The sequence below is a fragment of the Sorex fumeus genome, unplaced genomic scaffold (assembly GCF_029834395.1).
Source record: "Sorex fumeus unplaced genomic scaffold, SorFum_2.1 ptg000030l, whole genome shotgun sequence".
Taxonomy (NCBI): Eukaryota; Metazoa; Chordata; class Mammalia; order Eulipotyphla; family Soricidae; genus Sorex; species Sorex fumeus.
In genome coordinates, this window is record NW_026606087.1 from 10,319,048 (window position 1) to 10,345,760 (window position 26,713).

The 26,713-nt window shown below is 37.6% G+C and overlaps 1 protein-coding gene across 1 annotated transcript; it reads left to right on the forward strand.

The window, feature by feature from the left end:
- The first annotated feature begins 7,851 nt into the window (after positions 1 to 7,851).
- Positions 7,852 to 8,796, forward strand: LOC130025211 (olfactory receptor 502-like). The gene has a single exon (XM_056116155.1). The coding sequence runs from the start codon at positions 7,852 to 7,854 to the stop codon at positions 8,794 to 8,796; it is 945 nt and encodes a 314-aa protein (XP_055972130.1).
- Positions 8,797 to 26,713: the final 17,917 nt, after the last annotated feature.

Below are 26,713 nucleotides of genomic sequence, written 5' to 3' on the forward strand. Positions count from 1 at the left end.
AATATCATGGGTGGTTTTGCCGACCTTGTCTTCAATATGCATTATGGATTTTGGTCTGATGTTGAGGTCCGTAATCCATTTTGATCTGACTTTTGTGCATGGTGTTAAGTTGAGGTCTAAGCCCATTTTTTTGCATGTGTTTGTCCAGTTATGCTAGCAACATTTGTTAAAGATTCTTTCCTTACTCCACTTCACATATCTTGCTCCCTTATCAAAAATTAGATGTTCATACATTTGGGGTTGTGTGCAAGGAAATTCCACCCTGTTCCATTGGTCTGCAGCTCAGCCTTTGTCCCATGCTGTTTTATTTATTACCGCTTTGTAGTAGAGTTTGAGGCTGTGGAGGGTGATGGCTCCCCACCTCTTTTTCCCCAAAATTGCTTTAGGTATTCGTGAGTGTTTGTTGTTCCAAATTAATTTTAAGAGTGCTTGATCCATTTCTTTGAAGAATTTCATGGGTATCTTTATAGGGATCACATTGAATCTGTATAGTACCTTGGGTAGTTTTGCCATTTTGACAATGTTAATTCTTCCTATCCATGAGCAGGGGGTATGTTTCCATATCCTCATGTCCTCTTTTATTTTGCGGAGTAGTGTTTTGTAGTTCTCTTTGTAGAGGTCCTTTACCTGTTTAGTTAGGCCGATTCTAAGATACCTGATTTTTGGGGACATGATTGTGAACGGGATTGCTTTTTTCATGTCTCTTTTCTCTGTCTCATTATTTGCGTATAGGAAGGCCATATAATTTGGGGTGTTGATTTTATAGCATGCGACTTTACTGTAGAAGTCTATTGCTTCTAGGACTTTTTTGGTAGAGGCTTTAGGATTCTCTAGATATAGTATCATATCATCTGTGAATAGTGAGAGTTTGATTTCTTCCTCTCCTATCTGGATTCCCCTAATATATTTTTCTTGCCTAACTGCTATTGCAAGTACTTCCAGTATTATATTGAACAGAAGTGGTGAGAGTGGGAATCCTTGTCTTATGCCTGATCTGAGAGGGAAGACCCTTAGTTTTTCCCCATTCAGGATAATGTTTGCCATAGTTTTGTCCTAGATAGCTTTGAATATCTTGAGGAAAGTACCTTCTAAGCCCATTTTGGTGAGAGTTTTCATCATAAATGGGTGTTGAATATTGTCAAATGCTTTCTCTCCATCTATTGATATGATCATATGGTTTTTATCTATACTTTCACTGATATGATGAATTATGTTGATTGATTCCCGAATGTTAAGCCATCCTTGCATCCCACTTAGTTTTAGTGTATGATCTTTTTGATGAGTTGTTGGATTCTATTTGCTAATATTTTGTTGAGGATATTTGCATTTATGTTCATCAGGGATATTGGCCTATAGTTGTCTTTTGGATGGTGTCTTTGTTTGCTTTTGGTATTAGGGAGATATGTGCCTCATAGAAACTATTTGGGAGAGTTCCTGTTTTTTCAGTTTCCTGGAAAAGCTTGAGAACTGGCAACAGATCTTTAAATAGTTGGAAGAATTCCCTAGTGAATCCATCTGGGCCTGGGCTTTTGCTTTTGGGAAGACTTTTGATTACAGTTTCAATTTCCTTGATATGAATAGGTCTATTCAGGTATTCCAAGTCTTCATGGTTCAATCTTGGGAGGTTTTAGGAATCCAGGAATTCATCCATTTCTTCTAGCTTTTCTTATTTCGTGGCATACAGCCTCTCAAAGTGGTCTTTGATGATCTTTTGAATTTCATTGGTTTCTGTTGTGATATCCCCTTTTTCATTTCTGATTCTGTTTTGTAGGGTTTCCTTGTCTTCAATTTCTGCTCTAAGTTTTATTATTTATTTTCTTTGGCCGGTTTTGGTTGGTCTTTTGCTGGTGTTTTACTAAGATCTTGAGCTGTGAAATCAAGTTATCTATGTAGGCCCTTTCTTCCTTCCTTAGGAATGCTTGTTAAGCTACAAATTTTTCCCTTAACATGGCTTTAGCTGCGTCCAATAGGTTCTGACCCACTTATTGTTCAACATTGAGTTGTTTAATTTCCAGGTTTTTGATTTGTTTCTCCGCGTCTGGGTGTGATTCGTTTTTATCTTCAGCGCATCATGGTCTGAAAGGATAGTTGATACAATTTCTAACATCCTAATTCTATTAAGGTATGTTTTGTGACCCAGCACAGGTTCTATTTCAGAAAAAGTTCTGTGTGCACTGGCAAAGAATGTGTATTCTTTCTTTTTGAGGTGTAAAGTCCTGTATAAGTCTGTTAGCCCTCTTCTATTTCTTTTTTCAAAGCCAATGTTTCTTTGCTGAGTTTTTTTCTTGTTTATCTATCCAGAGGTGATAAGGCGATGTTGAAGTCTCCAACAATATTGCATTGCTAGCAATATTCTCCTTAAAATCTGTTAGCAGTTGTTTTAAGTATTTAGCTGGTCCCTCATTAGGTGCATATGCATTTAAGAGTGTGATTTCTTCCTCTTGTACATATCCCTTGATTAGAAAATGGCCTTCACTCTCTCTTCTCATCTATTTCAACCTGAAATCTATGCTATCGGATACTAGTATGGCCACCCCAGCCATTTTGAGGGAGTTGTTTGCTTGCAGGATTGTTTTCAATCCTTTAACTTTGAGTCTATGTTTGCTCTGACTGTTGGGATGAGTTTCTTGTATGCAGCAGAATGTTGATTTTAGTTTTTGGATCCATTTTGCCACTCTGTGTCTCTTGATTGGTGCATTTAGACCATTGCCATTGAGAGACATTATTGTCATGGTCTTTTGTGCCATCTTTCTCTGAGGTTTTTTTGTGCTTATAGGTGTTTTCCTTCTTGAATTACAGGAACCCTTTTAATCTTTCGTTTTGGTTTGTTTGGAGTTTATGAAGTTTCTGAGCTTTTGTTTATCTATAAAATGGTGTAGTGTTCCATCAGGGCTGGAGCGATAGCACAATAGGTAGGGCATTTGCCTTGCACGTGGCCAACCTGGCCGACCCGAGTTGGATTCCTCTGCCCCTCTCGTAGAGCCTGGCCAGCTACCAAGAGTCTTTCACCTGCATGGCAAAGCCTGACAAGCTGCCTGTGATGAATTCGATATGACAACACAGTAACAAGATGTCTCACAATGGAGATGTTTTGAGCCCGCTCCAGCAAATCGATGAGCAACAGGAGAACAGTGCTACAGTGCTACAGTGCCATATTTTTTGCAAAAGTGCCTATTTATTAATAAGGCTTGTACTGATAATATAATTTTAGCAAAGTCACATTTCCTAGTTAATGTCACTAGTCTCAGCAACAATTGTTTGGCAGATTCACATTAATATAATTGGTGGAGGTTAGCCCTCTTAAGAAAAAAATGTAATAAAATGTAAAAATAAAATGACTATGGAAGAGTGTGCATGAATTCTTTAACATAGTTCTCAGCAAAAAAAAAAAAAGAAAGTTGGTTTTCATTGCTTTGTTGGTCTAAACCACAATTTCTCAATGATTTGGATTTATGTTTTCAAAGATAAGATTCTAAAATTAGTTTGGCACTGTGTTCCCATTGTTCATCGATTTGTTTGATTGGGCACCAGTAATGTCTCCATTGTGAGACTTGTTACTGTTTGGGGATAAAGCGGTAGCACAGCAGGTATGGCGTTGCCTTGCAAGATGCCAACCAGGGTTCGATTGTTCTGTCCCTCTCAGAGAGCCCGGCAAGCTATTGAGAGTATCCCGTCTACACAGCAAAGCCTTGCAAGCACCCTGTGGTGTATTCAGTATGCCAAAAACAGAAACAACAAAATTAGGGTAAGAGAATTACATAAGACTGAATTTTAAGGCTACAAAATTCAGTGTTCCAGTATTCCACTTACTCCACTATTCCCAATGTAAAACTTGAGGTTATTGACTAATAATAGAATTGACTTACATTTTTTAAAAGCTCTATTTAAAATTCAACTTTATGGATTGAAGAGTGTAGGTATGATGTCTTGCATGTGTAGTATTATGCAGTAATATGTATCCTTATTTTTATATATCGTGGCTTGAGTCCCAATATTGTCCCTTGGCCAAATACAAGTGGTCAATCTTGATACAGAGCCAGGAATAACTCCTGAGTCACCACCAGGGATGACCCAACCCACCAAATAAAAATAAAACTTAACTTCACACCAAGTCCTAACTGATGTTTTCACAAAACAAGTATTAGTGTATCTTACATAAATAAAACTGTCTATAAGTACCTATTGAGTTTATCAAACTATTGTTCATTTTATAGCCAAACTTTAAAATTGGACCTTTATTAATTAAAAAAGTAAAAGAAATTTGGAATAAATATTAATCTACAATTTATTATATGATCCTCTTCAATCATTTTTAATGTTATAGAGATATATGTGACACTAAAATAGAAGCAAAAGAATAATTTCACGTCTTGAGAACTGAAATAATTCTGAAAGATTAGTTTTTGAGTGTCTGCATGAACTTAACTGCTCCATATTCAATGCAATACATAATTATGCTGCAAGGTGCTTTTGGATTCACGTTTTAATCACGAAATTCTTCAGAGATTCATCCCCAAAGGCAAAAACAAGTAAATAAAAGGGAATTATATATATCCACACAGACCTTTATCTGTTTTGGAAGAATGAGTTTTTAGTTCAAGAGGTAAGAAGCTTTCTGTTAAAGAATCTGACTAATGGATTTTCATTTATCATTTGAAAGTACTTTACTCCCTAATATTGTATACTTTCTCACAAGCTGTAGAGATATTGGTAGATGCAATTAAACAATTAGTAACAACTTTGGCCATATTACTGGCTTTATTTTTACTTATAAAAAAGTATGCATAATATAAGAATTGTTTATTTTCCCAAGATTTCTTGTTTAATCCTTCCAAACCATGGAAATTCATATAGTCTTTAACTCAATTCAAACTCAGAAATCCCCAGTCATGATAACATAATCACTATCTTTAGATATTCTGGCAATTTGTATATAAGCAATGATGCAAACTAAAAATTTTTTAAAAAGCAAATATATTTACAGAAAAACTTAGTTTATGGGTGAGAATGTCTCAGTTTCAAGACACATACTTAAGGCAAAACTCAAGGTTAGTTTCAGTATCTGAAGGTTTAATTTAAGCTGACTTTATATTGGCAATCCTTTTCTAACTGTTATGCGATACTTTCTTTAGCAAGATGTTATTTTGAAATTAATATTAGTTCCTTTTATGAGTTATAAAGGAAAAGTAAAGTAAAGTAAAGGCCCTCCCGTTGATCATCGATTTGCTCGAGCGGGCCCAGTAACGTCTTCATTGGAGACTTTGTTGTTACTGTGTCTGGCATATCAAATACTCTCGGTAGCTTGCCGGGCTCTCCGAGAGGGGCGGAGGAATTGAACTCAGGTCGGCCATGTTGGCTGTATGCAAGGCAAACGCCCTACCCGCTGTGCTATCGCTCCAGCCCTATTTTTATGAGTTATAAACATTGTTAAAATAATGATTCATTTTCAATTGTTTTATTATTAGTCATTAATTTTGCAGTTATTACTTAAAAATAGTGAAATATCAATATATACTGCTTTTAAATTCTTGATAAAGTATTAATTTGTTTAAAACTACAAAGTTTTAAAAATCCAATAGTTTTCAGGAAATGACTTTATTAATTACTTTAGTGAAATTATTTTCTGGATTAGCATCAAGAGCCATTTCAATTAGACCTTTTGAAAAATAATCTTATTTGATAGATATCATGAAATGCATATATTAACATTCTTCTCCTTACACATACAAGTGAGACTTAAAGGTGACTCTGCATCCACCCACTGTCAGTTGCAGTAATATGTATCTTTATTTTTATATGGTAGTATTATTTTCTTATACTAGTAAAGGACTAGACTATGAGACTTTCTAGGGTTCAGAAATCAGAACTCTGTAGCTTTTTATGTGCTCTTGTATGAGTTAAATGACCTCTTTGATTCATTTTCTTCACCATAAAATAATATGAATTAACATGATTACATGATAATAAAGAGGATACATACAAATAGATGCATGTCTGTATAACTGCCCATATAGTTTAACCATTTGATTATTATTTGGTAAGAATTTTTGGACAAACTGGCAGGTTACTGAATGTAGCCTGCCCACAGGGCAGAGTCTGGCAAACTCCCCGTGGCGTACCCAATATGCCAAATACCAGTAACAATGATAGGTCTCATTCTCCTAAAGAGCCTTGAATATAATCTCAGGGCTAGGATGAAGGAGACGTTACTGGGGCCTGCTCGAGGCAATCGACGAATAACAGGATGATTTGTGATTTGTGATTTGAAGAATTTGGCAAGTGAATTTGGTAAGTGAAATTTTCTGGAGAATATTTTCTGGAAAATTTTTTTCTGGAGAATTTTCTGGATAATTATTTTCAAGAGCCATTTTAATTAGAACTTTTGAAAAATAATATTGATAGATATTGGGAAATGTACATATTAACATTCTTCTCCTTATGCATACTAGTGAGATTTAAAGGTCTCTGCATCCACTCACGGTCTTATGCAGTAATATGTATCCTTATTTTTATATAGTATTCTGCAGTAATATGTATCCTTATTTTATATATTCTTATTTTTATATCCTTATTTTTATATGTATCCTTATTTGTATATAGTATTATATATAGTATTATTTTTAGTATTGTGTATATAATAATTACATAGTATTATTTTTTATTTTTATGTAGTATTATTATTGTGAAATGCATATATTAACATTCTTCTTATGCATACTAGTGAGTGTTATGCTATGCATTGCTAAGGTTTTAACCAAAAAAACTTCTATTTCTGTAAATCACGATCACGACCACCCTGTTGTTCGTTGATTGCCTCGAGCAGGTGCCAGTAACGTCTTCTTCGTCCTAGCCCTGAGATTTTTTTTTTTTAAAGTGCCATATTCAAGGCTTTTTCAGGGTTAGGAGAATGAGACCCATCATTGTTACTGGTATTTGGCATATTGGGTATTCCACGGGGAGTTTGCCAGACTCTGCCGTGTGGGCAGGTTACATTTGGTAGCCTGCCAGTTTGTCCAAAGTAGGAATGAGATGATAAGATGTCACGCGGCCTAGAAGAATCTGCCTGGTTCTCTGCCGGGAGCTGAGTGTGATAATCTCTGGATCCTGGCCGTTGTTGGAGTTACACGGCAGTTGGTGGGTATAACTGTCTAGTTACTGGCAGGTCCAGTCCCAAACCGTGCAGGCTTGGAGATCTCAGCCCCGGGTCCCACACACCTGGGTTCCTCTGCCAGTTCTTTTATGCGAGAGGCTCATCCAAGTGTGTGGAGAGTGGTCCCAGCATGGCCTTGGCTGGGCCCCGCAGGTCTTCAGCTGTTGGGCCCTGGTGGAGACAGTCAGGCACTGTATTTCTGTAAATACATATGTTTAATTATACATACAATTTTTATCTTGTTTTCTGTGACATCAAAGCTACATTAGTGCACATGTGAAAACTGTGTTGTATTAAAAGAAAAAAAGATGATTGAAGGTTTTCTGGAGTTTCTGTTTAAATATTTTTTAAATACGGCCAGAGAAATAGTATAGTGGTTAAGGCATTTGCCCTGCAAGTGTGTGACCCGGATTTGACCCCAAACACAACATATGGACCCAGAGAACCCCCGGGAACGATTCTTGAGGACAGAGATAGGAGTAGTGCTCAAACACTGCAAGGAATGGCTAAAAATTAAGAAAAAAATTTAAATGACTCATTCTTGCATGTAAATGTGTTTATATTTTAATGAAAATATTCTTGAATATCTTCATTTCTGATAAATTCTCATATTTATTAATGAAAGTGAAATTATTGAATTTACAGCTTACTGTAAGACTGTCGCACAGGTTCACTGTGTAGCTGCTGCTCTGCATTGTCTCATGGATTCCCCGGGGAACAGAAACTACACAGTAGTAACAGGTTTCATTTTACTAGGCTTAACTGATGACCCCGTTCTTCGAATCATTCTCTTCATGCTCATCTTTTGCATCTATCTGGTGACAATCTCTGGCAACTTAAGCACAATCACTCTTATCAGGGTATCTTCTCAACTCCATCATCCTATGTACTTTTTTCTGAGCCATTTGGCTTTTGTTGACATAGGCTATTCATCTTCTGTCACACCCAATATGCTTGTAAACTTCTTGGTGGAGGAAAACACAATTTCCTATCTTGGATGTGGCATCCAGCTTGGTACAGCTGTTTTCTTTGGGTCGGCTGAGTGTCTCCTTCTGGCTGCCATGGCCTATGATCGCTTTGTGGCAATCTGCAACCCACTGTTGTATTTCAACAAAATGTCTACACAAGTCTGTGTTCAGTTACTTGTAGTGGCTTACATTGGTGGTATTTTTGATGCTTCTTCCTTCACTATTTCATTCTTTTCTTTGTTCTTCTGTGGACCAAATCAAGTGAATCATTTCTTCTGTGATTTTGCTCCTTTAATTAAACTCTCATGTTCTGATGCCAGTATTCCCGCAGTGGTGACCTCCTTTACTGCTGGCTTCATCATTTTGGCCACAGTGTTTATCATAGCCATCTCCTATGTCTACATCCTCATCACCATCCTGAAGATGCGCTCCACTGAGGGGCGCCAGAAAGCCTTCTCCACCTGCACCTCCCACCTCACTGCAGTCACTCTGTTTTATGGGACCGTCACATTCATTTATGTGATGCCCAAGTCCAGTTACTCAACTGACCAGAACAAGGTGGTGTCTGTGTTCTACATGGTGGTGATCCCCATGCTGAACCCCCTCATCTACAGCCTCAGGAACAATGAGATTAAAGGGGCTCTGAAGAGACATCTTGCTAGGAAGATATTTTCTTAGTGAAGCATGTTATTTTATATGTCTTTGTAAAAATATGATATAACTATAGCAATGAAAAGAAATTGTGTGTCTGTGATCCAAATGTATCAGTTGTATGCCATTCGGGTAGAGATTTACTTCTAAGTGGTGTACTTTTTGATATCAAATTTCAAATCAGAGACCCATGTTTAGTCACTTTAAAGATGTTAAGTATGTATTGGTTCAATGAAAAAAATAACTGAAATATTTTTAATATTTATTCACATATTTTTAAAAATAGACCTCTAATTCTCTATGACTATACCCATTTTGAATGTAGTTTGTCTAAAAACAAGTATAAGGAGCAGAGTGATAGTACAGTAGCGAAGGCACTTGCATTGCAAGTGGCTCCAACTCAGGTTGATCCCAGGCGCCACAAGTGGTCTATGGCTTTCCAGGAGTGATCAAGAGCCCAGAGCTGTGAGTAAGCCTTGAGCGCTGTCAGGTGGGCCTCAAAATAAAAAACCTAAAAAAATAAATAAATAAATAACAAAGTAAAAACAAGTGTGATAACTGTAGTTAAGCTCGAATATGTATTCAGAGAAAATAAGCATGTACAACCAGAGATAAAATTGGAGCAGGAAGATTATTTTTAGGGATGGTAATTTCACCTATATTTTGGTTCTTGGTCTTAAGTCCCAGTCACCATGTGGAGACCCTTAATATAAGGATGGCATGGTCTGACACTTCTGTGATATTAAAACTGGTGTGTTCGGGGAGATGCATGCTGAAAGTAGACTATAGACTGAACATGCTTGCCACTCAATTCCTTTTTTGCAAACCACAGCACCCACAAAAAAGAGATAGAACAAAAGGGAGTGCCCTGCCACAGAGGCAGGGTGGGATGAGGGGATGGGGTGTGGGAGGGATTCTGGGATCAGTGGTGGTGGAGAATGGGCACTGGTGAAGGGATGGATGCTCAATCATTGTATAGCTGAAACCCAAGCACAAAAATTTGTAAGTCTACAACTGTACCTCATGGTGTTTCACTAATAAAACAAACACCGTCCTCCCGTTTTTCATCGATTTGCTCGAGTGGGCCCAGTAACGTCTCCATTGCGAGATTTTTTTGTTACTGTGTTTGGCATATTGAATACTCTCGGTAGCTTGCCAGGCTCTCTAAGAGGGGCGGAGGAATTGAACCCGGCTCGGCCGGGCTGGCTGCACACAAGGCAAACGCCCTACCGCTGTGCTATCACTTCAGCCCTCACTAATAAAAATTAAAAATAAATAAACAAACAAACAAACAAAAAACTGGTGTGTTTATCATGTGGGGGAAAAGGCACCTGAGATAGAGAAGGGACTACCAAGTAAATGATGCTTGGAGGGCTCATTTGGGATGGGAGATATGTGCTGAAAGTAGACTATGGACTGAACTTGTACCGGTATTGCAAACCATAACACCCAAAAGGAGAGAAAGAATAAAAGGGAATGTGCCTTTCACAGAGGCGGGGTAAGAGGGGGGGTGTGGGGAGGGTGGCGGGAGGGATATTGGGAACATTGGTAGTGGAAAATGGGCACTGGTGAAGGGATGGGTACTCGATCATTATATGACTGAAACGTAATTACAAAAGTTTGTAAATCTGTAACTATCTCATGGTGATTCATTAAAAAAAGAAAGATAATAACAACTAAAAAACAATGGTGAATTCAGGGCCCTGGGGAAATAGTATGGGGGTAAGGTGTTAGCCTTGCATGTGGTGGGCCTGCGTTCAATTCCTGACACCACATATGTCCCTTATCAGCAGTGATCCCTGAGTGAAGAGACGGTAGTAAAACCTGAGAAAAGCCATATCCAAAAAACAACCAAATAATTAAACACAATTCAAAAACCTGGTGAACTATTTGTGAGAATGAGAAGTTTCCTGAACTTCTTAGGGGCCAAATAGAACAGTCTTGGGGTCTTGTTCATGGTCAGATTTTGATATTCATTCAGGTAGTTGGGAAAGCAGAATTATGTCTCTTCTGATATTGTGACTGCTCCATGAAGGGGCTTAATCAACCTGAATATAGGATATGTGATACTATTTAATCTCTTGTTCCTCTTTAATGTTTCAGATGAAGTCTCTGGTTTTTTGACAGGCTTAACACCATTAATAATTTTGTTCACTTTTTTTTATTAATTCATGTACTTAAAGTTATGTTCATTTATTTCTATATTTCAAAGACTGTCAAAGATCTTTGGGAATTAAGGTAATAAGAAGCTAAACATATGTGCCGTAATGGAATTTATCTTATATTATAGGAAAGACAAACAAGGCAGTGAATCAAACAATTAAATGGAGTTGGTTCCTTGGAGAATAGATTAGCAGAACAGAGTAAGAGAGAATGACACGCTAGGGGAGGGAATGGCAATGTAGGTCTCACTAGGAAGATACATCTAAAACAATACAACTAAGACAGGAGAGATAGTTCAGCAGGTAAGGTGCTTGCCTCGCATGTACCTTCAAACACTAGGGATCAAACCCTAGTCCCCTGAGCTTCACCAGGAGTAATTACTGAGTGCAGAGCCAGAAATAACCCTTGAGAATTGCTGGAAATGACCTCCAAAAAAAAAAAAGCAAAGCAAGAATGCAAATGGTGAGGTAACTCACCATTCATTTTTTGAATATGGGGTTACAGAGTTTAGTTGCTGGAGAAAAATATGTTTGTGCAAATTTAGTGTTTTTTATTCCTGCAAATAATTTTTTTTGAGGCTTCTTGCCAACAAATGGCAGGATTGCAGTTTCAGTCTTTAATTCCTATGATGAGAAAATTAGGCACATGGTAGAATTTTAGATGTCTCGGTTTTATGCTATAGCTTACAGATAATCAGGAATTGTCTCACAAGGAACTGTGAGAACCAGAGAATCTCAAATATAATATAAAAATATTTTTTTCCTCTGAGACAACTGGACAAGTCAGAATAAAATGTCAACAACTTAGGTTGTAAATTTACTGTGTTTTGGAATGAGAAAGGCATTATTTAAAGCCCAGAGATGGTCCATTTCATAATTCTGATTGGGACAGAAGAACATAACCAAGTCTTATACAGATTTTTAGTATGGAGAACTAAAGAATTTCAGTCCTGAGTATCAATTTAAGTTGGCTAACTAGATAAGGTGACTCAGAGTGAAGTGTCTAAGTAAGACAATGAAATTAAATATATCAAAATATATTGTTCCTTTAAGTATTTAAATTCTACATCCAGATTGAATTAAATATAATTATTTCAATACTATATGAAGGGTATGCTGGGGACATTAGTGGTGGAGAATGTGCACTGGTGGAGGGATAGGTGTTTCATCATTGCATGATTGACACTCAAACATGAAAGTTTTGTAACTGTAACTTGCAGTGATTCAAGAAAAGCTAAATAAATAAATAAATTTTTTAAAAGTTAAAAAAAAACTATACCAAATAAAAAATAAAGACCTGGGTAAAGAAAATAAAGAGTGAAACATGGTTGTGGGAGAAAATTACAGATCACAGAAACAGAATTATTAAAGTTAAGAAAATTAATAGATACAAGCTATTCCTTTAGCTAAAAGATAAAAGACAACATGAATAACACAACAGTCATAAATAATTATATAAGAAACCATAGAATTTCATAAGTGAAAGATTGAACATGCAATAATTACGTTAAGCACTTTGCTTTGCTAAACATAAATCTAGCAGGTTTTCTTACTGGATCCTAAGAGATAACAGAGGAAAGAAATTCATTTTAACTTAGAAGCCTTATAAACATAATTGGAAGAAATATCTCTTATAAAATTGCTATATATATTACCATGGTTTTGGCATATATTTCTATATACAAGAACTATTGTTTTGAGAGAAGCAAATGCATAAAACAATATATTGCTACATTTATTGTCCATATTTCAGGTACATTTTACAATAATTGTTGCTATGAGGCTTGATGCTTACACACAGTTGACAATTCCTTTTATTGTAATGGAGCAATAGCACAGTGGTAGGGCATTTACCTCGCGCATGGCCTACCCGACTGAGCCGGATTTGATTCGTTCACCCATCTCAGAGAGCCCAGCAAGCTACCAAGAGTATCTTGTCTCCATTGTGATGCTTGTTGTCACTGCTTTTGGCATATCGAATACATCACGGATAGCTTCCAGTTTTTGCCATGTGGGCAGGATACTCTCGGTAACTAATTGGGCTCTCCAAGAAGGGTAGAGGAATCGAACCTGGGTCGGCTGCATGCAAGGCAAATGCAGCTATCGCTCCAGCCCACAGGTAAATCTAGGTTGACTATATACAAGGCAAGCACCTTACCACCTGTACTATCTCTCTGACTCAGAGAGATAGTAAAGTATAAATTAGTTTATATTAATTAATTCTTTCTAGTCTTACTAATAATTAATTAGCAGGTCTACATCAGTGTTATTGATGCATATTGACCCTCTCACATGACAATAAAATTTAATAGCCATGGAAAAGTTTAAAATGCAGTTCTTAACTAGTCCAAATAATAAATATGTAATACTTTAACAATTTTTAAAGTATATTTAACGCCCTTTTCTTGAGTAGTGTGATGGACAAAAACTGATCAGTACAATCAATACTACTGAACATATAACAGAAATATAGTGCATGTTTTTAGAACACAGCAATCAATCTCAGAAAATATTTTCTATTGAGAAGCAATAAATGTATGCATCTTAGAAAATAAAGCTAATTTTAACTTATTTTAATAGCTTTTATTAAGTTCACTAAATACTGTACTGAATAAAAAATTTATTAAAATTATGGCTAGAAAACATATTTTAATGTTTATATTTATGTACATAAATGTCTATATATTCACATGTTAATATTTCTATGTGTTTATATTTTACATTAATTTTAACTCATGGATCAAGTAAATAAAATTAGAAAATAACTAAATCATAAGAAAAATTAATGAAAGAGCCATATTGAAATGAAAAATAAACCCTAAAGTTAATAATACTTATATTCACTTCAATAAGTAGAAAAAGTAATAGTACAAAATCCAAGGGGGTACAAGAAAAATATACAATTTTAACAGCAGCAAATGACCATATAACCAATAATTCAAAAGTCTGAAAGGTTTTAAAGTAATTTTTTGATTTATCTTGAAAGTAACAAGAAACAATCTAAAGTGGGTAAAAACAGGTATAACTATAGATTTTAATTTATCGAAAAAACTGTAAGTGTCATAGTTCAATGCAAAATATTGATAGGAAATAAATTAGAAAGTAAAATTAAACTTATTAAAATAAATCAAACAAAAAACGCAAAGCAGGAAAATCATATTAAACGAATCAAATCAGTATATAAAAACCTTCTCACAAAGATAAAGGACAGAAAGGACAGATACCTCACTTAACACATTTTACCAAATATTAAGACCTTTCAGCTGTGAGATTATAGTGCAATTACACCAATTTATAGGCACAGAAAAATAGGTATGCTTTAGTGAAGTAATGACACTGAGAATATTCTTGATTTTTAAATTCTAAAGAGAGCCACAAGATGAATTATTAAACAACTTTATAAAACTGGGTTGAAAAACTTCTGAATTATGAGGTAAGTTCCTTCTACCCAATTTTGTTAGGAGATCTTATCACAAATATTGTTCAATCATACTTTCTATGCATTTATTGGTATAATCATATCAATTTTATCAATTCCATTTGATTCCAGTATGTAATATGTTTGTTTTTTGGGCTGTGCCCAACGTTGCTCAGGGCTTGCTCCTAACTCTGTGTTCAAGAATCACTTATGGTGGGCTCAGAGAACCATATGGGGTGCTTGGTATGGAAAACAGTTGGCTGTATGCAAGGCAAATGTCTTACCCACTGCATTCTCTCCAGAACCTCGTCTTTTTAAGTTCTTATTGAGCGATAGCACAGTGGTAGAGTATTTGCCTTGCACGCAGCTGGTCCAGCTGAGCCGGGTTCGATTCCTCCGCCCCTCTCGGAGAGCCCGGCAAGCTACCAAGAGTATATCGCCCGCCATTCAGGTAGGAAAGGAAGAAATCAAGCTCTCACTATTCGCAGATGATATGATACTATACTTAGAGAACCCAATAACCTCCACCAAAAAACTCCTAGAAAAAATAGACTCGTATAGTAAAGTTGCAGGCTATAAAATCAATACCCAAAAGTCCATGGCTTTCCTATACGCAAACAGTGAGAGGGAAGAAAGCAACATGAAAAAAACAATCCTGTTCACAATTGTGCCCCAGAAAAATCAAGTACTTAGGAATCAGCTTAACTAAGGAAGTAAAGGACCTGTACAAAGAAAAGTACAAAACGCTACTTAAGGAAATAAAAGAGGACATGAGGAAATGGAAAGATATCCCCTGCTCATGGGTCGGGAGACTTAACATTGTCAAAATGGCAATACTACCAAAAGCATTGTATAAATTCAATGCAATCCCTATAAGGATACCAATGACATTCTTCAAAGAAATGGAGCAAACACTCCTGAAATTTATATGGAACAATAAGCCCCCACGAATAGCTAAAGCAATTCTTGGGAAAAAGAAAATGGGAGGAATCAACCTCCCGGACTTCAAACTGTACTACAAAGCAGTAATAATTAAAACAGCATGGTACTGGAACAAAGGCAGAACTGCAGACCAGTGGAACAGGGTTGAATACACTGACATCTCCCCTCAATCATATGATCATCTAATCTTTGATAAAGGTGCAAGTAATGTGAAGTGGAGTAAGGAAAGCCTCTTTAACAAATTGTGCTGGCATCACTGGATGGCTACATGCAAAAAAGTGGGCTCTGAACTCTGCCTAACACCATGTACAAAAGTAAGATCAAAATGGATTAAAGACCTCAACATCAAACCAGAAACCATAAGGTACATTGAAGACAAAGTTGGCAAAACCCTCCATGACATTGAAGCTAACAGTATCTTCAAAGATGCCACGCCACTGACTGAGCAAGTGAAAACAGAGATAGATAAATGGGACTATCTTAATAAGAAGCTTCTGCACCTCCAAAGAAACAGTGACCAAAATACAAAGACAGTCTACAGAATGGGGAAGGATATTCGCTGAATACACATCTGACAAGGGGTTGATATCCAGGATATACAAAATACTGGTTAAACTCCACAAGAAGAAAACATCCAACCCCATCCAAAAATGGGGCAATGAAATGAACGGAAACTTTCTCAAAGAAGAAGCCTAAAAGGCAAAAAAGCACATGAGAAAATGCTCTACATCATTAATCATCAAGGAGATGCAGATCAAAACCACAATGAGGTACCATCTCACACCTCAGAGACTGGCCCACATTCAAAAGAACAAAAGCAACCGATGCTGGCGTGGATGTGGCGAGAAAGCGACACTCCTTCACTGTTGGTGGGAATGCCGACTGGTTCAGCCCTTCTGGAAAACAGTATGGACGATTCTCAAAAAATTAGAAATTGAGCTCCCATTTGACCCAGCAATACCACTCCTGGGAATATATCCCAGAGAGGCAAAAATGTATAGTCGAAGTGACATCTGCACTTGTTTGTTCATTGCAGCACTCTTTACAATAGCCAGAAACTGGAAGAAACCTGAATGCCCAAGAACAGATGACTGGTTAAAGAAACTTTGGTACATCTACACAATGGAGTACTATGTAGCTGTTAGAAAAGATGAAGTCATGAAATTTACATACAAGTGGTACAACATGGAAAGTATCATGTTAAGCGAAATGAGTTAGAAAGAGAGGGATAGACATAGAAAGATTGCATTCATCTGGGGGATATAAAGTAACAAAATATGAGATTAATACTCAAGAATAGCTGAGATCAGCACCAGGAGGATTACTCCATAGCTTAGTGGCCAGTCGGGCATTCTAGAGGAAAGGGCAGCTCAGATAGAGAAGGGAACACCAAATAAAGGGTGTTTGGAGGATCCTCCCAGGAGGGGAGATGCATGTCGAAAGTAGACTATGGACTGAACATGTTTTCCACTCAATGCCTCTTTTGCAGACCACAATACCCAAAAGGAGAGAGAGAACACAGGGGATTGCCCTGCCACAGAGGCAGGGGGGGATGGGGGATGGGGGTGGGGGGGATATTATCCATGGTGGTGGAAAATGGGCACTGGTGGAGGGATGGGTATCTGATCATTGTATAATCAAACCCAAGCACAAAAAATTGTAAATCTACAACTGTACCTCATGGTGTTTCATTAATAAAAAAAGAAAAAGAAAAAAAATTAAAAAAAGAGTATATCGCCCGCATGGCAAAGCCTGGCAAGCAACCCATGACGTATTCAATATGCCAAACACAGTTACAAGTCTCACAATGGAGATGTTACAGGGCCCGCTCAAGCAAATCGATGAATAATGGGAGGACCGTGACCGTGATTGAATTTGGTTAGCTAAGATTTTGTTAATAATCTTTCTGTTTATCAGTAGCCAGAAACTGGAAGAGACCTGAGTGCCCAAGAACAGATGTCTGGTTAAAGAAACTTTGGTACATCTACACAATGGAGTACTATGTAGCTCTTAGAAAAGATGAAGTCATGAAATTTACATACAAGTGGTACAATATGGAAAGTATCATGCTAAGCGAAATGAGTCAGAAAGAGAGGGATAGACATAGAAAGATTGCATTCATCTGGGGGATATAAAGTAACAAAATATGAGATCAATACCCAAGAATAGCTGAGATCAGCACCAGGAGAATTACTCCATAACTTAGAGGTCAGCCGGGTATTCTAGGGGAAAGGACAATTCAGATAGAAAGGGCAACACCAAGTGGAGGGTGTTTGGAGGATCCTCCCAGGAGGGGAGACGCAGGTTGAAAGTAGACTGGACTGAACATGTTCACCACTCAATGCCTCTTTTGCTGATCACAACACCCAAAAGGATAGAGAGAACAAGGGGGAATGCCCTGCCACAGTGGCAGGGGGGGATAGGGGGATGGGGGGGAGGGATATTATCCTGGTGGTGGAAAATGGGCACTGGTGGAGGGACGGGTATTTGATCGTGGTATGACCGAGATCCAAGCACAAAAATTTGTAAATCTACAACTGTACCTCATGGTGTTTCACTAATAAAAAAAAAATAAAGAAAGAAACCCTAAAATATAAAAAAAAATAATAATCTTTCTGTTTATGAAGGAAATAGGTCTACATATTTTTTTTGCTGGTGTCTTTTTGGTAAGTACAATAAAATTGTTCTCATAGAAAATGTTCTTTTTAAAAATTTTTTTTAATTAGTGAAACACCATGAGATACAGTTGTAGACTTACAAACTTTCATGCTTGGCTTTCAGTTATACAATGATTGAGGAACCATCCCTCCACCAGTGCCCATTCTCCACCACCAATAAACCCAGTAGCCCTCCCACCAACCCCCGAGCCATCCTCCCCCACTCTGCACCAGCTCTGTGGCAGGACATTCCCTTTTGCTCTGTCTGTACTTTAGGGTGTTGTGGTTTGCAATAGAGGTATTAAGTAGCCTTCATGTTCAGTCTTTAGTCTACTTTCAGCAGACATCTCACATCCCGAGCGAATCCTCCAAACAGCCTTTACTTGGTGTTCCCTTCTCTCTCTGAACTGCCTTTTCCCCCAGCATCTGCTGCTGGCTTCCAAGCCATGGAGCAGAACTCCTGGGTACTTATCTCAACTATTCTTGGAGGTTCGTCTCCCATTCTGTTACTTTATATTCCCTAGATGAGTGCAGTGTTTCTATGTCTGTCCCTCTCTTTCTGACTCATTTCATTTAGAATGATATTTTCCATGTAGAAATACGTGTATTCAAATTTCATGACTTTATCTTTTCTAATAGCTGCATAGTATTCCATTGTGTAGATGTACCAACGTTTCTTTACACAATCATCTGTTCTTGGGCACTTGGGTTTTGTTCAGATTTTGGTTATTGTGAACAGTGCAGCAATGAACATAGAAGTGCAGATGTCATTTTGATTAAGCTTTTTTGCATCTCCAGGATATATTCCCAGGAGTGGTATTGCTGGGGCAAATGGGAGCTCAATTTCTAATCTTTTGAGAATCACCCATACTGTTTTCCAAAATGACTGAACCAGTCAGCATTCCCACCACCAGTGAAGGAGGGTCCCTTTCTTGCCACATCCGCGCCAACACCAGTTGCTTTTGTTCTTTTGGATGTGGGCAAGTCTCTGTGGTGTGAGATGATATCTCATTGTTGTTTTGATCTGCATCTCCCTGATGATTAGTGATGTGGACATTTTCTCATGTGCCTTTTAGCCATTCAGATTTCTTCTTTGAGAAAGTTTCTGTTCATTTCATTGCCCCGTTTTTGCTGGGGTTGAATGTTTTCTTCCTGTGGAGTTCAATCAGTGCTTTGTATATCCTTAATATCAACCCCTTATCGGATGTGTATTGGGTGAATATCCTTTCCAATTCTGTAGAATGTTTTTTTTTATTTTGGTCACTGTTTCTTTTGTGGTGCAGAAGATTCCTAGTTTAATATAGTCTCATTTGTTCATCTCTGTTTTCACTTGGTTGGTCAATGGCATGTGATCTATGAAGATACCACTAACCTCAATATCATGGGTGGTTTTGTCGACTTTGTCTTCAATATGCATTATGGATTTTGGTCTGATGTTGAGGTCTGTAATCCATTTTGATCTGACTTTTGTGCATAGTGTTAAGTTGAGGTCTAAGCACATTTTTTGCATGTGTTTGTCCTGTTATGCTATCAACATTTGTTAAAGATTCTTTCCTTACTCCACTTCACATATCTTGCTTCCTTATCAAAAATTAGATGTTCATACATTTGGGGTTGTGAGCAAGGAAATTCCACTCTGTTCCATTGGTCTGCAGCTCAGCGTTTGTCCCATGCTGTTTTATTTATTACCGCTTTGTAGTAGAGTTTGAGGCTGTGGAGGGTGATGGCTCCCCATGTCTTTTTCCCAAAAATTGCTTTAGGTATTCATGGGTGTTTGTTGTTCCAAATTAATTTTAAGAGTGCTTGATCCATTTCTTTGAATAATTTCATGGGTATCCTTATAGGGATCACATTGAATCTGTATAGTACCTTGGGTAGTTTTGCCATTTTGACAATGTTAATTCTTCCTATCCATGAGCAGGGGGTATGTTTCCATATCCTCATGTCCTCTTTTATTTTGCGGAGTAGTGTTTTGTAGTTCTCTTTGTAGAGGTCCTTTACCTGTTTAGTTAGGCCGATTCCAAGATACTTGATTTTTTGGGACATGATTGTGAACGGGATTGCTTTTTTCATGTCTCTTTTCTCTGTCTCATTATTTGCGTATAAGAAGGCCATAGAATTTGGGGTGTTGATTTTATAGCATGCGACTTTACTGTAGAAGTCTATTGCTTCTAGGACTTTCTTGGTAGAGGCTTTAGGATTCTCTAGATATAGTATCATATCATCTGTGAATAGTGAGAGTTTGATTTCTTCCTCTCCTATCTGGATTCCCCTAATATATTTTTCTTGCCTAACTGCTATTGCAAGTACTTCCAGTATTATATTGAACAGAAGTGGTGAGAGTGGGAATCCTTGTCTTATGCCTGATCTGAGAGGGAAGGCCCTTAGTTTTTCCCCATTCAGGATAATGTTTGCCATAGTTTTGTCCTAGATAGCTTTGAATATCTTGAGGAAAGTACCTTCTAAGCCCATTTTGGTGAGAGTTTTCATCATAAATGGGTGTTGAATATTGTCAAATGCTTTCTCTCCATCTATTGATATGATCATATGGTTTTTATCTATACTTTCACTGATATGATGAATTATGTTGATTGATTCCCGAATGTTAAGCCATCCTTGCATCCCACTTAGTTTTAGTGTATGATCTTTTTGATGAGTTGTTGGATTCTATTTGCTAATATTTTGTTGAGGATCTTTGCATTTATGTTCATCAGGGATATTGGCCTATAGTTGTCTTTTGGATGGTGTCTTTGTTTGCTTTTGGTATTAGGGAGATATGTGCCTCATAGAAACTATTTGGGAGAGTTCCTATTTTTTCAGTTTCCTGGAAAAGCTTGAGAACTGGCAACAGATCTTTAAATATTTGGAAGAATTCCCTAGTGAATCCATCTGGGCCTGTGCTTTTGCTTTTGGGAAGACTTTTGATTACAGTTTCAGTTTCCTTGATATGAATAGGTCTATTTAGGTATTCCAAGTCTTCATGGTTCAATCTTGGGAGGTTTTAGGAATCCAGGAATTCATCCATTTCTTCTAGCTTTTCTTATTTCGTGGCATACAGACTCTCAAAGTGGTCTTTGATGATCTTTTGAATTTCATTGGTTTCTGTTGTGATATCCCCTTTTTCATTTCTGATTCCGTTTTGTAGGGTTTCCTTGTTTTCAATTTCTGCTCTAAGTTTTATTATTTATTTTCTTTGGCCGGTTTTGGTTGGTCTTTTGCTGGTGTTTTACTAAGATCTTGAGCTGTGAAGTCAAGTTATCTATGTAGGCCCTTTCTTCCTTCCTTAGGAATGCTTGTTACGCTACAAATTTTTCCCTTACCATGGCTTTAGCTGCGTCCAATAGGTTCTGACCCACTTATTGTTCAACATTGAGTTGTTTAATTTTCAGGTGTTAGATTTGTTTCTCCGCATCTGGGTGTGATTCGGTTCTATCTTCAGCGCATCATGGTCTGAAAGTATAGTTGATACAATTTCTAACATCCTAATTCTATTAAGGTATGTTTTGTGACCCAGCACAGGGTCTATTTCAGAAAAAGTTCTGTGTGCACTGGGAAAGAATGTGTATTCTTTCTTTTTGAGGTGTAAAGCCCTGTATAAGTCTGTTAGCCCTCTTCTATTTCTTTCTTCAAAGCCAATGTTTCCTTGCTGAGTTTTTTTCTTGTTTATCTATCCAGAGGTGATAAGGCGATGTTGAAGTCTCCAACAATATTGCATCGCTAGCAATGTTCTCCTTAAAATCTGTTAGCAGTTGTTTTAAGTATTTAGCTGGTCCCTCATTAGGTGCATATGCATTTAAGAGTGTGATTTCTTTCTGTTGTACGTATCCCTTGATTAGAAAATGGCCTTCGCTCTCTCTTCTAATCTTTGTCAACCTGAAATCTTTGCTGTCGGATACTAGTATGGCCACCCCATCCATTTTGAGGGAGTTGTTTACTTGCAGGATTGTTTTCCATCCTTTAACTTTGAGTCTATGTTTGCTCTGACTGTTCAGATGAGTTTCTTGTATGCAGCAGAATGTTGATTTTAGTTTCTGGATCCATTTTGCCACTCTGTGTCTCTTGATTGGTGCATTTAGACCATTGCCATTGAGAGAGATTATTGTCATGGTCTTTTGTGCCATCTTTCTCTGAGGGTTTGCTGTGCTTATAGATGTTTTTCTTCTTGAATTACAGGAACTCTTTTAATCTTTCATTTTGGTTTCGTTTCGAGTCTATGAAGTTTCTGAGCTTTTGTTTATCTATAAAATGGTGTAGCGTTCCATCAGTGCTGGAGCGATAGCACAATGGGTAGGTCGTTTGCCTTGCACGTGGCCGACCTGGCCGACCCGAGTTGGATTCCTCTGCCCCTCTCGGAGAGCCTGGCCAGCTACCAAGAGTATTTCACCTGCACGGCAAAGCCTGGCAAGCTGCCTATGATGAATTCGATATGCCAAACACAGTAACAAGTGTCACAATGGAGATATTACTGGGCCCACTAGAGCAAATCGATGAACAACGGGAGAACAATGATAGTGACAGTGATTGTTTCATCGACCTTGAGTGACAGTTTATCTGGATAAAGTATTCTTTGTGAGCCATTCATTTCATTGAGTTTTTCATTATATCCCACCATTGTCTTCGCGTTTGGAGAGTTTCCCCTGATAGGTCTGCTGTAAATCTAAGGGGTGCTCCTTTGTGATTTCCTTCTTTGACCTTGCTGCTTGCAGTATTGTGTCTCTATCCTCGGCATCCTTCATTCTCACTATGATATGCCTTGGAATGTTTTTATTAGGGTCTCTTTTACCTGGCACCCTTCTGGCTCCTTAAATATGGATGTCTGCATTCTTTAATTCTAGGAACTTTTCAGCAATGATCTTTTTCACTGTGGCTTTTTCACTGGTGTTGCCTCCCTGTCCTTTTGTTAGTCCAATGATTCTAATGTTGTTCCTCTTGGCGTCATCCCCCAGGTCTCTGATTCACCTTAGAGCTATTTTGAGGTCTTTTCCCATTGTTTGTTGCTGCCTATGTGATTTCTGCTGCTCATCTTCAAGCTCACTGATCCTGTCTTCGGCTGTAGTCTTTCTACTGCTCAGGCACCCACTGAGCTTTTAATTTCATCTACTGAATCCTTTATTTGTGACACTTCTTTTTGTAGCTTTTTTTTTTTTGCTTTTTGGGTCACACCCAGCGATGCTCAGGGCTTACTCCTGGCTTATGCACTCAGGAATTGCTCCTGGCGGTGCTCGGGGTACCATATGGGATGCTGGGAATCGAACCTGTGTCGGCCATGTTGGCTGCATGCAAGGCAAACACCTTACCCACTGTGCTATTGCTCCAGCCCCTTTTTGTAGCTTTTTTATTTCTACTCTCATTTCTTCTTGTATCTTCTTGACTATCCAGTCCACTGTTTCTTTCATTTCTTCCTTTAATTTTCTGGATGTCTGCTCCATTGATACTTTGAGTTCCTCGAACATCCTCAATATTTTATCTCGGAATTTTTTTATCAGAGAGATCCTATTTGTGGGTAACCCCTGTTGACAATTCAGGAGTCTTTTCTTTGTCCTCTCCTCATAGTGGAGATTTTCACTGTTTCTTTATGGTATCGTGGGTATATAGAAGTAAAACCTTCAAGTTCTCTAGCACTGTTCCCTCTTGTTGCGGAAAAGGATTCTGTATAAGCTGTCAATGGTGGTCACCCTTCTCCCCTTCTAGAATATATCCTTCCTCTCAGACATTATTCTGAGGCTTAGGATAGGCATCTAGTAAAGCATTGGAGGAGGTGCTCTTTTATATTGGGCTTGTACAGATTCTTGCGTACACTGGTTTTTTGTTGAATTGGAGTAGGCTGGTGGATTATTGTATTATTGTGTTTTAGGCGGCCAGGATGTTTTCCACAGAATTAGGTGATGAAGGTTGGGATGTGAGTCGAGAGTGTGGGGAGCAGGAAATGTAACTGCGGTCGAGTGAGTGGTAGCCGGCCTCACAGAAGGCCATGCCCACTTTTGAGGAGGCCATTCCCCCTACAGTGGAGGCCACATCCCCAGCTGGTCTGGATGCTAGTCCACAGATCTATTGAGGGGGCGGTGGCTAGTTGTGCTGGAGCTCGCAGTGGAAGTGAAAGCAGGTGCTCCCAGGCAGGGGTAATGGGGGCTGCTGTTGAGGTGCGCAGAAGCAGGCACAGGTCTGTTGAGAGGGGCAACATCTACTTGGGCTCTCTCATAGAAAATGTTCTTAAAGATTCTTGCTTCTTTGACTTAATGGAAAGCTTGAAAAGGACAGGTAGTAAGCCCTTTTTGAAGGTTTGGAAGAATTCACTAGTGAACCTATCTGGAATATTTTGTGGAGAGATTTGTGATTTAGTTGCAATCTCAATTCCTAGTAATTATTCAGGCTTTCTACTTTCTCCTGATCAGTTGTAGGAGGTAGTGTGAATCTACGAATTTATTCATTTCTTCCTGTTTCTCCAATTTAGTATCAAAAAGTTATTCATAATAATCTTGTATGGTTTCAGTAATTTATTGGTATAACCTCTTTCATTTATCTTATTAATAAAAATTTTTCCCTTTCTACATCAGTCTCACCAAGGCTTGTAATCATATCTATTTTTTAAAAAGATCTAGTTTTTAATTGATATTTTGTACTTTGCTATTATATATATATATATATCTCATTGATTGTTAGTTCAGAAAATATATGGGCGCTGCATGACGCATGCATTTGGTGTCAGAGAATCGCCTCCTGTCCTTCCCAGCCCTCACCAACAGAGAGACTGATTGCTGGAGGACTACAGCCTGATGGTGAAAATGGCCTGTTTAATTTAATGCAGAGCTGCTAGCATACTTATAGAACATCTGAGGGGAGTTGAGGTATAGGACATAGGTGTGATGGGTCATTTACAAAGATAAAAACATTTGGCAGAGGCAATTATCTTGGGGAGATTAACTCAAAGAGATACTTTGTCTTGCAGGGATATCTACATTGCTTTTGTCTTTCCTTATAGTTGTATATGTTAAACAATTAAGTTTACTTTGCATCAATACTTGCAGTTGTTTGGACAAACACAATTAGAGACAATGATCCCAAAACTTGGTTCTCTGGGCTCTCCTGAGAACAAGCAAGGTTTTTTTTTTTTTTATCATAAATCCCAGTCTGTCTACTCAGACCAGTTCAGCTTGTCCTTCCCAATGGGAGTCCTGCCTCTTAAGTCAAAACAGCTTGCATCAAAACCATGCATTTATACTTTCTAGACTGTCTCATTTTGATGCAAGGGTAGCTTCGCCAGTCGGCCTGGGTCCATCCCAGTCCCACAGCAGGACCTCCCTTTGGGAGGTGGTAGGAATTACAGCAACTGAGGTCTGAGTCAAGTAATTATGACCAATGCCTAGGAGCAGATATGTTTCAGGGTTTATCAACTCCCAAATATTAGGAGCATAGCATTAATGGTCTTTCTGTGTTTAACCAAAGAACATTGTTCTATAGTAAAAATAAAAGGGTTATAGGGGAAATAGAAAAGCAGGTACAAATACACAGCACTTCAATTACAAAGTTTTACAAATAGAAAGTCCAGAATTACCAGAAAGTTGGACTTATAAGTAATCAAGATTGACTTGGGGAACTGAGACAATGAGAGCTAAAATACAAAGGAAAGGTTGAAGATAAACTTTAGCTCAATTAGAGATGCTAGTAAGAGCACAGTGAGCTTCTCTGGGAGGAGGAAAAGGGGCAATTCACTGATGAAGCCTAAAACACTTAGGGTCAATATTCAACAATTGATTCTATTCTATTTTATTTGAATTTTCTTTTTTCTACTTTCTTTGTGCTTCCTTTATTGTTTGCTTTTTAGTTTCTTGAGATATAAGATTAATTTGTTCCTAACACCTTTAAATAATAATTAAAATGAAATTTTCTAAACAGGAAGGAAATGATAAAAAGAAGACTTGAGACTTGAGACCATATTATACAAAAATTAAACAACAAAAATTAAAGAAATATATCAAAACATGCAATTTTATGTAAAACAATGAATGGTAAACAGAAAAGATATAGCACAAACTCCCTAAGGACAGTCTGGCACTGGTGGCAAAAACACATATAGATCAATGAATCTAAAGAGAAAAATCAGAAAAAAACCCTATACAGATGCCGTAATAATATTTTCAAAGTTGCAAGTGCAGTCTAATGCCCTTTTCAACATTCTTTCAAATGGTACAAGACTTATTGAATGTCCATGGATGGGGAAGAATCTCAATCTAAACCTTATTTGTGATACAAGAATTAATTCAAAATTGATCATGATCTTAAATGTAAAATGTACAGTCTACAGTTACATTAAAACTATAACCTATAGAAAATAGAAGTATTAAAGATTAGAGTTATTCAAAGAATACTTAGAATTGATTAAAACTATAATCCATTAATAGGAAAATTCATTAGTTCATTTGATATTATTTTAAAATACTGTTACAAAAATACTTTTATTCTTTTATTGCATATTTAAATATGGATATACGTACATGGATGAACACACATATTAAAAATATTGGTTGGAAAGATACTACAGTGGGCAGGGCGCTCATCTTGCATGTGGGTGACCCTGAGTCCTGCTAAGAGTGATCCCTGAGCCCAGAAACAGTACTTAAGTCCTGAGAACCACCAGGTATGCCCCCCCTTCAAAAACAAACAAACAAAAACTTTGACGCTATATCCTTTCAGTACTAGAATTACTTTGTACACAGTAATTATAGTTTAAATACTCATTTTATTCACTTTGTCAATCTGCAAATTTT